Source organism: Terrapene carolina, unplaced genomic scaffold (genome assembly GCF_002925995.2).
Source record: "Terrapene carolina triunguis isolate 2854851 unplaced genomic scaffold, T_m_triunguis-2.0 Scaffold236, whole genome shotgun sequence".
Classification (NCBI taxonomy): domain Eukaryota; kingdom Metazoa; phylum Chordata; order Testudines; family Emydidae; genus Terrapene; species Terrapene triunguis.
This window is the reverse complement of record NW_020664587.1, coordinates 4424867-4437817: the sequence shown is the minus strand read 5'-3', so window position 1 is coordinate 4437817 and position 12951 is coordinate 4424867. Positions and strand designations below refer to the sequence as shown.

Genomic DNA, 12951 nt, shown 5'->3' with positions numbered 1-12951 from the left:
CTGTGAGGAGAGACCGTCACACCCAGATCCTGTGAGGAGAGACCTTCACACCCAAAACCCGTGAGGAGAGACCTTCACACCCAGAACCTGTGAGGAGAGACCGTCACACCCAGAACCTGTGAGGAGAGACCGTCACACCCAAACCTCTGAGGAGAAAAATGGTGACCAGAACAAGACTCATAAGCAACCCTTGGACCGAGACCACTGCCTGTCATACTGACTATTATCGTCTCCTTGTTTCCATGTACTCTCTGTCTGTCTCCATCTGTTGTCTCTTGTCTTATACTTAGTCTGGAAACTCTTCGGGGCAGGGACCATCTTTTTGTTCTATGTCTGTAGAGCACCTAGCACCATGGGGTGCCGGTCCATAACTAAGGTACCCAGCCTCTACGGTAATAATCATAATAATTAATAATAAAATCAGTGGGCACTGCCCAGCCCCTACAGACAGCTTGACAAAAGCAAACCAGCGTGTGCTGCCCAGTCTACAGGAGTTACCCCAAAAGCCAGTGTGTGCAGCTCTGTGCTCAGGAGAAACCCTACAATAACAAGCCACTATACGCAGTCCAGTGCTCCCGGGCTCCTCTGCTGCACAGCGTGCTCACCCGCCCGCCCGCCCGCCAAGGGCTCAGTACACAGAGTCCGAGTCTTCGAGTGGCAGAGACCTTCCAGCCCTGTGACGTTGGACTCAATCTGCCCACGACCCGTCCCTTGCTCCTTAAGTCTGCACTGTGTTTCTAATGCCTGGAACTGGTGCCACTGGACACACAGCGAAGAAGTCTGCAGTTTTCATGGGTTGTACTATGAAGCGAGTGGAGCACTGAAGATGAAAGGACGTAGAAGGGAGGAGATGGAGAAGGGGAAACACACCAGCTCTTCACTTCTGGAGACAGGGAGTGAAATCCGGACTCCTTTGAAGTGAGTGGCAAAATTCCTATAGACTTCAGTGGAGCCCGGATTTCACCCCAGCCTCTGCAAATCTGGGTGAGGTTAAAAGTAGAAACCAAGTTTGGAGCCTTGGCACATTCATCCAAACAACACTTGTCCCCCTCCCCACACAGCCCCAAAGCTCCACTAAGAAAGACTCAGAACAGAGTTGGCCAAAACCCAGAATTTCCATCCCGCAGGAAATTCCAAGCTTTTGAAATCTGGCATCACCCTAAATGCGGCTGAAAGGCTGAAAACTCAGAATTTTTTACGAAAAGAAATATTCTGGAACTATTTTGTTCCAACCGTCTCAAAATCTAAAAGGTTTTGACTTTATTGTTTTACCTAATACAATATACTATACAAGTCAAAATGATTATGTCGAAACAAAACATTTTGACCTTATTGAAATGAAACATTTAGTTAATTTCCCACAAACATTTTGACAAAATTGCTACCTTCCTGCAAAACGTTCCAAATTCATTGAATCCCCATTTTCCAACTGTAGTTTGCAGTGTTGTTGTAGCCGTGTTGGTCCCAGGATATGGGAGGGGCAAGGTGGATGAGGAAACATCCTTTATTGGACCCACTTCAGTTGGTGAAAGAAACACGCTTTTGGGCACCAAGAGCTCTGTGTAGTTTGAACGCTTGTCTCTCTCACCAACCGAGGTTGGTCCAATAAAAGCTATTTCCTCACCCACCTTGTCTCTCTCATGTTCCAACTGAAAGCTGTTCCGCTGGAAATGTTTTGACCAGCTGCAACTCAGGACTGGGATAGCTGGCGGTGCTGCAAGTCAGGGCTGAGGGACACCAACAGAGCTGTGTGTGAGGAGGCCAGGTGATGTTGCAGGTGACAACTGAGGTGCAGCTAAATCCTTATCCCCACAGAGTCTGAGCACGTCATCACCATCAATAGAACTTTATCCTCCCAACACCGCTGTGTGGTAGGGAAGTATCATCCCACTTTACAGATAGGGAACCAAGGCACAGGGCAGATTAAGTGACTTCCCCAAGGTCACACAAGGAATATGTGGCTTAGGCAGGACACCTGGTCTCCAGAGCCTCAGTCCAGCGCCCAATTCACTACACCGTCCTTCGAACAGCAGCTGAGCTGCATTTGGGGGAAACATGCAGGTCACTTAGCCCCACCGCCTCCCGCAAGCCAGCGCTATCGGCTCATCAGTCTCTGCAGTGCTACCGTGTGAAGAAAGAAAGAAAGAAAGAAAGAAAGAAAGAAAGAAAGAAAGAAAGAAAGAAAGAAAGAAAGAAAGGAAGTTGCAAACCAGTAAGCAGCGGCAGCGGCAGGAGTGGAGATGCACTGCGACCTCCCGCCCCAGCGCTGCTCTTCCCCGGCACCGTGACCTCTGTGTGCATGAGGAATAACAGCAGTAACGGGAAGGATGTGAAACCCAAGGGGCAGGGATGCCAGGCTGATCAATGGCTCCGAGGAGCCGGCACTCAGTGCCATTAGAGAGGTAATTACCTGTGACAGGTGTCCAACTTCCAGGTAAAAGCAGATGATGAATGCGTTCCATCCAACCCACAGCACCAGCCACGCTGCATACTGGGGAGAGAAAGAAACAGAGGCTCAGAAATGCCGAAGGGCAAAACAGCCCTTAGCAGCCGGAGAGAGAAGCAGCTGGGCAGTGGCGTGGGGCTTTTCCAGGGGGCTCTGCCCTCGGGCAGGGCATCCGAAAGAGACCAACAGCGTTCAGATTTCTTCCGCACCCGCTTTCTGCCCTGAGCCAAATCCCACTGAGGTCAAGGGGAGTCTTTCTGCTGACTTCAAGGGGCTTTGGATCAGGCCTTACGCACATGGGCCTTGCAGAAAGAGACAGCCACATGCACCACGCGTTTGGGCATGCAGAACCCGGGCTGGTGCATGAGCTCCCATCGCTGCCTGCAGCTACCCAGCACGCACAAGCAAACGCACTGTTTAATGAGTAATAAACCCAGCTCTGCTTTCACAGACACCAGATTTACACCAAACTTCAGTGGGGTCACCCCTGGTTTAAACCAGAAGCAGGGACAAGGTGATCAGGCCCAGTGTTTGTAATCTGTTGGCCCCAAAAGCACACGGGGCTCTGGAAATGAAAATCTGTTATAATTTATCACATACCTGCAGCACCTTACAAATATCAGCTAATTAACCCTATAATGCCACACACACTCCCACACACTGCCACACACACTCAACAGTGTGCCCTTGTTGCCAAGAAGGCTAATGGCATTTTGGGCTGTATAACTAGGGGCATTGCCAGCAGATCGAGGGATGTGATCATTCCCCTCTATTCGACATTGGTGAGGCCTCATCTGGAGTACTGTGTCCAGTTTTGGGCCCCACACTACAAGAAGGATGTGGAAAAATTGGAAAGAGTCCAGCGGAGGGCAACAAAAATGATTAGGGGTCTGGAGCGCATGACTTATGAGGAGAGGCTGAGGGAACTGGGATTGTTTAGTCTCCAGAAGAGAAGAATGAGGGGGGATTTGATAGCTGCTTTCAACTACCTGAAAGGGGGTTCCAAAGAGGATGGATCTAGACTGTTCTCTGTGATACCTGATGACAGAACAAGGAGTAATGGTCTCAAGTTGCAGTGGGGGAGGTCTAGGTTGGATATTAGGAAAAACTTTTTCACTAGGAGGGTGGTGAAGCACTGGAATGGGTTCCCTAGGGAGGTGGTGGAATCTCCTTCCTTAGAGGTTTTTAAGGTCAGGCTTGACAAAGCCCTGGCTGGGATGATTTAGTTGGGAATTGGTCCTGCTTTGAGCAGGGGGTTGGACTAGATGACCTCCTGAGGTCCCTTCCAACCCTGATATTCTATGATTCTATGGTTCTATGAGATGGGTGCATAGGTATTATTATCCCCCTGTTACAGATGGAGAAACAGAGGCACACAAAGCAAAGTGACTTGCCCAAGGTCATGCAATGCGTCAGTATCAGACATGAAATTTCCTGGCTCCTAGACTTGTGGTCAGGACTCAGGCCTCTAGATTAAGCTACCCGCTTTATGCTAATAAACTTCAATTGAATCAACCAGAGAAGGGTTCTAGACCAACCTTCTCCCCCAGCATTGACCCCTCTCTCATCTAAACGCTCCCAGACTTCAGGGAAAGCCTGAGCGGGATCTGAACGTCAAAGCTCAGGCCCATCTCTAAGAGGACAGAGACCAGACAATGTCAACCAAACACACTCATCCTCTCCTCCCTAACCAGGCGTAGGGGGATCACAGGCAGGGGCCAAGAGGAGTTAAAGCAGAAAACCCCTATGGTAAAGAAGTGGTTCCAGTAGTTAAAATCAATGCTGAAGCCCAGCTTTACCAACCTTGCTCTTGTAGAGGCATTTCCGCTTCTCACCAGGGCCCAGTACAGAACAAGATGGGAGAGGAAATGCTCAAGGCTTCTCCAGAGCTCTTCGGCACAGAACGAGACACTGACTGAATTCTACCGTACAAGTCACGATGTCACATGACAGCATTTATGGTGCTGTCATTCGGAGCGCCAGCAGAGGAGGGCATTGCGACCCATGGGCTGCAACAAGAGCCCTCAGTCCTTAGTCCTGGCTGTGCTACAGACCTCCTTTGTGACCTTGGGCGAGTTGTCGATACGCTCGTACCTCAGTTTCCCCATCTATAACAAATCCTACCCTCCTTTGTAAAGTGCTTTGAGATCTACAACTTCTGAGAGCTAAGTGTGATATTATTACCAGTGGTGGTTTCAATGCTTTCCCAGAGGAAATCATCTTGCAGCAATTGCATCTGTACAGCTGAGAACAGAATTTGTTCTACAAAAAATACCATGCAAGTCTATAGCACCTGACATCTAAGGATGGTGGCGTGCTTCACAAACATTGGGAAGATCCTCCCATTTCCTCTTGCGCATTAGATCAGGACTGTTTTCCCTGTCTCACAGGTGGGGAAACTGAGGCACGAGTTGTCCAAGATCATGCATCAAATCAGGGGCAGCGCTCCTGACTCCCCGTGCCTTGCACTCTGCGCAGCCATTCACACAATGTAGAACAAGGATAATAATGGGAACTGAACTGTCCCCTGGGAGAGTTAGATAGGATGAATTAGCTGATGTTTGGCCCCTGCTACAGTCATTTGACCACATTTCCCAGATAATTGGCTGGGAATTACAGCATCATTGAGAAAGCTTTGGCGCTTGTCAGCACTGGGATTATTTATCTGGGGCCTTGCCTACAGGAGAAAGGGTTTGCTGATCTCGCTGTACCAGTGACCCCCCTTAGGGGAGATGCAATTTATACCGGCAAAAGAACTGTTGTGTTGGCTTCGCTTAAATCAGGTCCCTGAACGGGGGAAATGGTTCAAGCTATTCCGGGAAAAGGACATGTTTTCAGGTATAATTGTGTCTACACTACAGCTTTTGCCGGCCCAGCAATATCAGTCAGGGGCGGGGGGGAAATCATACCACTGAGCAACCTACCGACACCAGCATAGTTTTTAGGTGTAGACCGGGCACGAGGTAGCTCTGCCAGTACAGCGGCACTGATGCAAATCCCTTGGATAGATGTGTTGCACCAGTGTAAAACGTGGCTTGCACTGGAGGGGCTGGGTGGAAACCAGTGTAAAAACACTGTAGTGCAAGAGGGTCGCTGTTTACATGGTTACAGCCAGGGCTGACGAGGGGGGGGAAGCCGGTACAAATTACCGGGGCCCGGCGGTCCAGAAGGGGGCCCGGCTTCCCCTCCACCTCTCGTCGGCCCTGTTTAGCCGGTCCAGAGCCCGGTGGTCCGGAAGGGGGCCCGAAAATTTTTTTTCACCGGGGCCCGAACCCGCTCTTGGTGGCCCTGGTTACAGCATGTCTACACTAGGGGTTAGCCCTGGCTGCAGCTACCTCAGTGTGAAAACCCGCCAGTGCAGACCAGGCCTCCGGGGAGATGTAAAAGGAGTGTGCACAGTGCAGGCCTGGGGCCTGTGCTGCATTATCTGGGTCAGCCTGGGATTACTATGCACTTCTGCTTCTCCGTGGAGAGCAGCCAGCCCAGCGATGGTGCTCAGGAAGTAACAAGCCTCAGATCTCATCCTTCTTTCCACATCTCCTTTCTCTCATGCCTCCTTTCCGGAGCTCCTCCCTGTACCTCCTCCTGCAGCCCCGAACTTCTGCCCTCAGTTTCTGGCCCAGGGGAGGTGGAGAGACTGTCCAGCAAAATCCACAGACCGCGGGGGGGGGGTAGGGGCGTGGCGAGGTTGCCAGGGATGGAGGAAGTGGAATGGTTCGTGAGCACGGGCCAGACCCCTGCCTGCATGGATCCCTTGGAGGGTTAGCAGCTGGGGGTGGGGATGTGCCTGGGCACAGCACCAAGGGGGGCAGTAACATTTAAGGTCCCTGAATCTATTGATCGCCCAGCACCAGGAACCGAGAGCACTGGAGGGAAGGCCAAAGCCCTGCCATGCAGAGCCAGTCGAAGCATGGGCTGGCCGCTCCGCCCAGACTGGAACAAAACGTCGGCATATTGCAATTTCCCACGAAACATCGAAATGAGCTTATCAAAGCGCAGCATAGAATCATAGAATCATAGAATCTCAGGGTTGGAAAGGACCTCAGGAGGTATCTAGTCCAATCTCTGCTCAAAGCAGGACCAACCCCAACTAAATCATCCCAGCCAGGGCTTTGTCAAGCCAGCTTTAAAAACCTCTAAGGATGGAGATTCCACCACCTCCCTAGGTGACCCATTCCAGTGCTTCACCACCCTCCTAGTGAAATAGTGTTTCCTAATATCCAGCCTAGTTCTCCCGCACTGCAACTTGAGACCATTGCTCCTTGTTCTGCAGTCCAAACGCTTCACTTTGACTGTCTAGCTTGGTTTAATATCATATAACATGAGAGTCCAAACAATCAGGTGGAATCCGAGCCCTTTGACTTTATCGAAACAAAAGGTAGTGGGGTTTTTTGTCAAACATTTCAGCAAAATCAGTCTGTGCCCATGAAACGGTTTGATTTCGTTGCATCAGATGTTCCAACAGCAGCTTCTCAACCATCTGCGCCGCCGTGTGGCTGGCTTCCTCAGCTCCCTCTGCTCCTGCCGCCCACTCCCAGGAGCAGGCATGGGGGAGGGATTCTGGAAGAAAAACCTCACCCCCATTTCATTCCCACCCTGCTCCACATTCAATCAGCTTCCCGCTCCTGTCACCTCCTTCCCCAAACCTCTCCCTCCTCACCCCATCTTTTCTCATTTTCTTTGTGGCTATTCACAAGGGGGTCACTCTCCCTGAGCTTCAAGTGAACCTCAAATCTCAGAATAAGACTCTGCTCAAACAGCCAGTTTCACCCAGTTTTCTGTCTAAACCAAATGAAACAGCAGATCCCACATGGAGTCATACCCTGGCCTGGGGGTCACTTGAAACATCGCTATAACTCAGCTCAGGGTCACTTGAAACTACACCCTAACTTGGCCTGGGGTCACTTGAAACTGCCCCTAACTCAGCCTGGGGTTACCTGAAACTGCACCATAACGTGGCCTGCGGTTACTGGAAATTGAATCATACCTTGATCTACGGTCACTCAGAACTTCACTTTAACTCAGCTTGGCGTCCCTCAAAACTGCACCTATGGCCACTGTAAGTATAGGCGCCGACTCCGTGGATGCTCCGGGGCTGGAGCACCCACGGGGAAAAATTGGTGGGTGCTGAGCACCCACTGGCAGCTCCCCGCCCCGCGCCCCCCCGCCCCAGCTCACCTCTGCCTCTGCTTCTCCCCTCTCCCCCCCAGCGCTTGCGCCACAAAACAGCTGTTTCCCACGGCAAGCCTGGGAGGGAGGGGGGAGAAGGAGGAACGCAGCGCGCTTGGGGAAGAGGCGGGGCCAGGGCAGGGTTTTGGCAAGGGATCCAATAGGGGCAGGGAGGGGGCGGAGTCAGGGTGGGGGCGGGGCCTGTGACTGTAAGGACTGAAAAGCCTCAATGAACCTGTCAATGAACTGGGCTGAGTCCTGAGTGTGCCATGAAACTCCAGCCAGGCTGCCCATCTCCACTGCCCCCGGGTCTCTCTCCAGCGTTGATACACGGCTCTCTCTCTTGCTCTCTGCTGGAGCAGCTCACAGACCCGGGAGAGGTCGCACAGCACGTCATAACAACAGACGGGGGCGGGCCTGGTGTAACCCTTACACATCCACAGGGACCCTTCGTACTAATGAAGTTGGCGACAAGCTGCCTCTGCGACCCAATGGGCGGGATCTTTCTGTTGCTTCTGAGCAATCTCTCCAGGAGCACACAGCCCTGTCCCGCCCTCTCCTCCATGAGGATCGTGAAGAGCCTTCGGCAGGGTGCTGAGCAGAGGGGGATGGTGATGCAGAGGTGATTGACTTCCCCGTTTCTCGTGGGGCATGCAGGGCCTCTCCCGGCATGGATCTCCTTGGCACAATCTGGGCCACTAGAAATTTGATTTAGCTGGGGATGGGTCCTGCGTTGGGCAGGGGGTTGGACTAGATGACGTCCTGAGGTCCCTTCCAACCCTGAGATTCTATGATTCAATGACATTATCATCATTACTGCTGAGTGCCGGCTGGTGCCAGCCGATAGCCCCCCGAGCAGTAAAGCCGCTCGCAGTGAGACCTGCGGAGTGCTGTCCAAAGTGCTGGAAGCGAAAGAGATGCGCTAGCAGGCTGGGTGCACCGGCCGGCCGCTTGAACCTACCATTATGAGGTATTTGGATCTGTACTGGATGGTCCCAAAGATGCCCAGGATGACAGCCATAATGTGTAAAAAATTAGCCAGGATGGGCACCCACTGATAGCCCAGGAAGTCGAAGATCTGCCTCTCCAGCGCTGCTATCTGGAAAAGAACAAAGGGGGACGGAGCAGAGAATTACTCATTGCACGGCGGCTCGCAGGACATTAAAGGCAAAGTGTATCATGTAATTAATGGGAAATCCCATGGACAATTAGTTACAATAGACTGAAATGTCTGCATGATTCATCGTCCAGCGTCCGGCAAATACATCGCGGCAGGGAGGATTTATTAGGAATGATCCCCAGCTGGAGGTGGAGAAGGAGGGACCGGGGAGACTTGAGCCAGGGGAATGGGCAGCCAAGAGCTCATGGGGTCAGCAGGTAGGAACCTCTCCCCACTGCAGGCCACAGGCTCCTGATTTGTTAAGAGACCGGGAGCAAGTGCCTCCCTAGCAAAACCAATGGACTAATTTACCAAGGGTCCTGGTGGATTCTCCATCACTGGCAATTTTAAAATCAAGAGGGGGTGTTTTTTCTCAAAGCTCGGCTCTAGGAATGATTTGGGGGAAGTTCTCTGGCCCGTGTCATACAGGTTATACAGGTCAGACTAGATAAGTGTGATGGTCCCTTCTGGGACTGGAATCTACGAATCTATAAAAAGGAACTGCAGAGAGTCTGTGAAACTTTCCGGGCACAATTCACACTCAGCTCTCCAGCAGCAAGCCAGGTGCACGGAAGCACTGAGCTGATGGCAAAGACGCATGTTCCCGAATGCCCTTCTTGGCTGCAGGGACAGGAGCTGCAGCTTGTCCCTGGGCAGTGAGAGACAGAGGGATGGGCCAGAGCTGGGAAGTTCAGATCAGGGTCCAAGGCCGCCCGGGGCGGAGGGGGGGGAAGTGGGGCAATTTGCCCCGGGCCCCACAGGGGCCCCCACAAGAATGTCGGAGGCTCCCCCCGCCTCTGCCTTCCCCCATCCCCCGGCGCCTCGGCGCACCGCATCCAGGAGCGGCCCTGGACAGCGCTGCAGCGGCGGGACCTGAGCTCCTCCCGCTCAGAGCCGTGTGGTAAGGGGGCGGGGCTGTGAGCTCAGGTCCCACTGGAGCCCCACCCCCTTACCACGCGGCTCTGAGCGGGAGGAGCTCAGGTCCCGCCGCTGCAGCGCTGTCCAGGGCCGCTCCTGGACGCGGCACGCTGAGGCTCCAGGAGAGGCGGGAGTAAGCAGCATGGTAAGCCCCTCTGAGCCAGACACCCCCCCCCCAGCCCTGACCCCCAGCTCCGAGTCCAGCCCCTCTGAGCCGGGCACCCCCCGACCCAGAGCCCAGCTCCCCACCCAGCCCTGGGCAACAGCAGCGCCACCCCCAGGCAGCGACAGCCCATTGGCACCAACCATCACCATCACCCAGCGACAGCCCATTATGTAATTGCAAATGTACTAAAGCATTGAATGTTTTTAAATCATGTATTTTGTGTATTTTCAAATTATTAAAAATTAATTTTTGAATGTATTTCACTGGTTATTTTTCACATTTCCAAATACACGTTACTAGAGTATTGCAACTTTTTGTTATGGAAGGGGCCCCCGAAATTGCTTTGCCCCAGGCCCCCTGAATCCTCTGGGCGGCCCTGTCAGGGTCCAAACTTCCCCAACGATGGAAGAGGCGCGGATCCATTTTTCTGATTCTGAGCCATCTGATGGGGTTCGTCCTGCAGTGAATTGCATTGAATAGCAATAGGTCCCTGTAAAGAAAGACTCTCCCTCCCAGCAGGACAGGAGGTCTGGAAGCTGCGTTCCATCTCAGAACCGCCACAGCCCTGGTATTAGTGAAGACAATGGCAAAGCTGGGCTCAGGTGGGCTCAGGCAGCAAAGAGCAGTGTACAGAGAGGACAGTGGTTTGGGCATTAGCCTGTGACTTAGCTTACAGGTTAAGAGTAGGGCTGGACTTTGGAGACTCAAGCAAGGGGATAATAATGGAAGTGAGACTTGTCATGTTTAGCTCAGTTAATTCTTCTATTTAAACGTCCTTCAATTACCTGCCGCTCTGCAGCACTGGAGGAGGAGTTGCTCTCCCCAGCTTCCCCCAGTGCACTGGCACTAGGGTCGCTCGCTGAACTCGCCTCTTTGGCACAGACGAATGGGAAAACCCGGACTGAACTGCCAGGGCCAGATTCATCCCTGAGTTTCATTTGCTTCAGGGAAAATTTCCTAGCCCAGACTGAGGAAAACTCTGTGAAATCAATACAGCAGAACAGCTGATATTTTCAAGTGGCTTTCCGAGGGTCCTTTACAGGACAGTAGAAAATTCGAGCTGTGCCACCTTTACCTCCAAATCAGTCTGTTACTTCACGATTCATTGCTCTTTATGTACAGAATTCGCTTTGTTTACCGCCATGATTTTTTAATGGCACTTGTCTTTCATAATCTATAAATAAGGCTTTGATGCGGTTTTAAATATTGCATAGAGATTTCTGCATGCATGTAAAATTAAAGACCGTCTCGGTATTTGTTTCTCTGCCTACTATTCCATTCTTTATTTAGCTTTGTATTTGTTATTGGCTTCAGGCCTATTATCCTTAATTACAGAATTCGTTTTAGAAAAGGTTTAAAAGAGGGGGAAGCCTTGCGAACTCCCAGGTTTCATTGTCAGACACTTAAAACCCCAGCACCTGGAGTCACGGGATTAGATGGGAATCACATCTTTCACATATATATATATATATATATGGTGGCTGTAGAGAAAAGCTTGAAAACATGACTCCTAAATACCAGTGGGCAAGGAAAATAAACACTTTACTAATTTTAAGCCAGTCTCATGTTTTTCGGCCATGATTCCTGGCACTTGGTGTTGGGTCTGTGTCTCTGTCTCTCTCCCCAAGTGTCCCCACTGAAGCTTATACGTGTTGGCTGAAAAGCTTTAAACCCTGATCCTGCAATTTTTTGCATCCTGGAGGAGTGCTGGGCCTGCATGCAAAAAGCGGCAGGAGTCGGGCCTTAGCCTTCAATTCTGTGGGGCAGGAGCATCTGACCGCCAATGCTCTCGACCGTGACTGCGCTAAGGCAAAAAGGGGCCTTTGAAAATGTGTTTCCCTGAGCTGCAGCCTGAGATTTTTAAATGCAAGTATCTGGATCAACCCCATCACTAGGGGGATGCAGTTGCGGGCAAGTCACGTCCCTTCTCCGGGCCTCAGTTTCCCCATCTGTAAAATGGGGACAATGATACCGCCTCTTTTGTGAAGCCCCTTGAGAGCTACTGATGCCACGTGCTATATAGGAGCTAGGGATTATTATTATTATTCTGCAACTGCCCGCATAGTCTACTCCAGCCAGTTGCGAATAACTCTCCCCTTTCCCTGGATTGCCTATGCTTCGTAACATGAGGAAATCTTAGAGCCGGTCGACATGTTTGGACAAAAATGTTTCTTATTCAAAAAAGGGGTGTTGTCAAAAGTGAATGTTTTCACAACCCCCCTCCTCCACCCCATGTTTTTGAAAAAATTACTTGGATTTTCATTAAAAAACCAAAAACCTACATTTGGGGGGATGTTCATTTTCTGGTTAGCGCTAGAAAATACACTTAGACTTTACAATTTTGGATCTAATGGAGAACTAACGGTATAGAATACATATAATACACACGCATGCACGCGCCCACACCCTGAGTCTATCAGCGCTGCATTGAATTTATTGCAAACCTCCTGCATTGCTTCATAAATGACATACAGCATCAGGTAGCAGAGCAGACTCTTAAAACACAATTCTTCTGGTTCTGAACAGAGCTTAGCACAGTCAGGCCCTGGTCCACGGCCCTTAGGCGCTCTTGCAATACAAATAATAAATAATAATACCCTTAAAAATGAAACCAAAGAGCTTTTCTTGGTGATGGAGTAATAGGGCGCGAAGGGGTTTCCACTGCTAAAACCGGTCCCAGTGAACATGCTGCATGCAGATCATGTGATGCATTTGTTGTGTCCGCTCAGCAAACGGAAGCATGAAGGCAGTTCTGTCCAGGGGCTCTGTTCAGATGGGTTTTGCTGCCGTGTCCAGGAATGAATTGCAGCTCAACATTTACGATTAACTAGATGGATTAAATTAACTACCAGGCTCTCTCTCACCCCTTTACTGCTTGCCAGAGACCCCCCGCAGTTCTAGCCCAACCTCTTTATAACACACATTGTTACCACAAGTCTTGAATTTGGCGTTGTTCTTAAAGTCCCAGGGTTGGAGGTGAGAGATTCTCCGTTTCATTTCAGAGGAGTAAAGACCAGCTTTGCAAAGGTATTTAAGCACTTAAAGGTGCAGACAGGCACCTAGTGAGATTTACAAACATCTAAGCAGGTTGGG

General features: G+C 51.0%; 1 protein-coding gene across 1 annotated transcript in view; it reads right to left on the bottom strand.

The window, feature by feature from the left end:
* NKAIN1 (sodium/potassium transporting ATPase interacting 1) overlaps nt 1-12951 on the bottom strand; it is a 200599-nt gene that overhangs the window by 62362 nt on the left and 125286 nt on the right. Inside the window, exons 2-3 of the mRNA XM_026657175.2 lie at nt 8577-8714; nt 2411-2491 (exon numbers count right to left, since the gene is read on the bottom strand). Of these exons, the coding sequence (XP_026512960.1) occupies nt 2411-2491; nt 8577-8714 (219 nt within the window). The remainder of the gene's footprint in view (nt 1-2410; nt 2492-8576; nt 8715-12951) is intronic.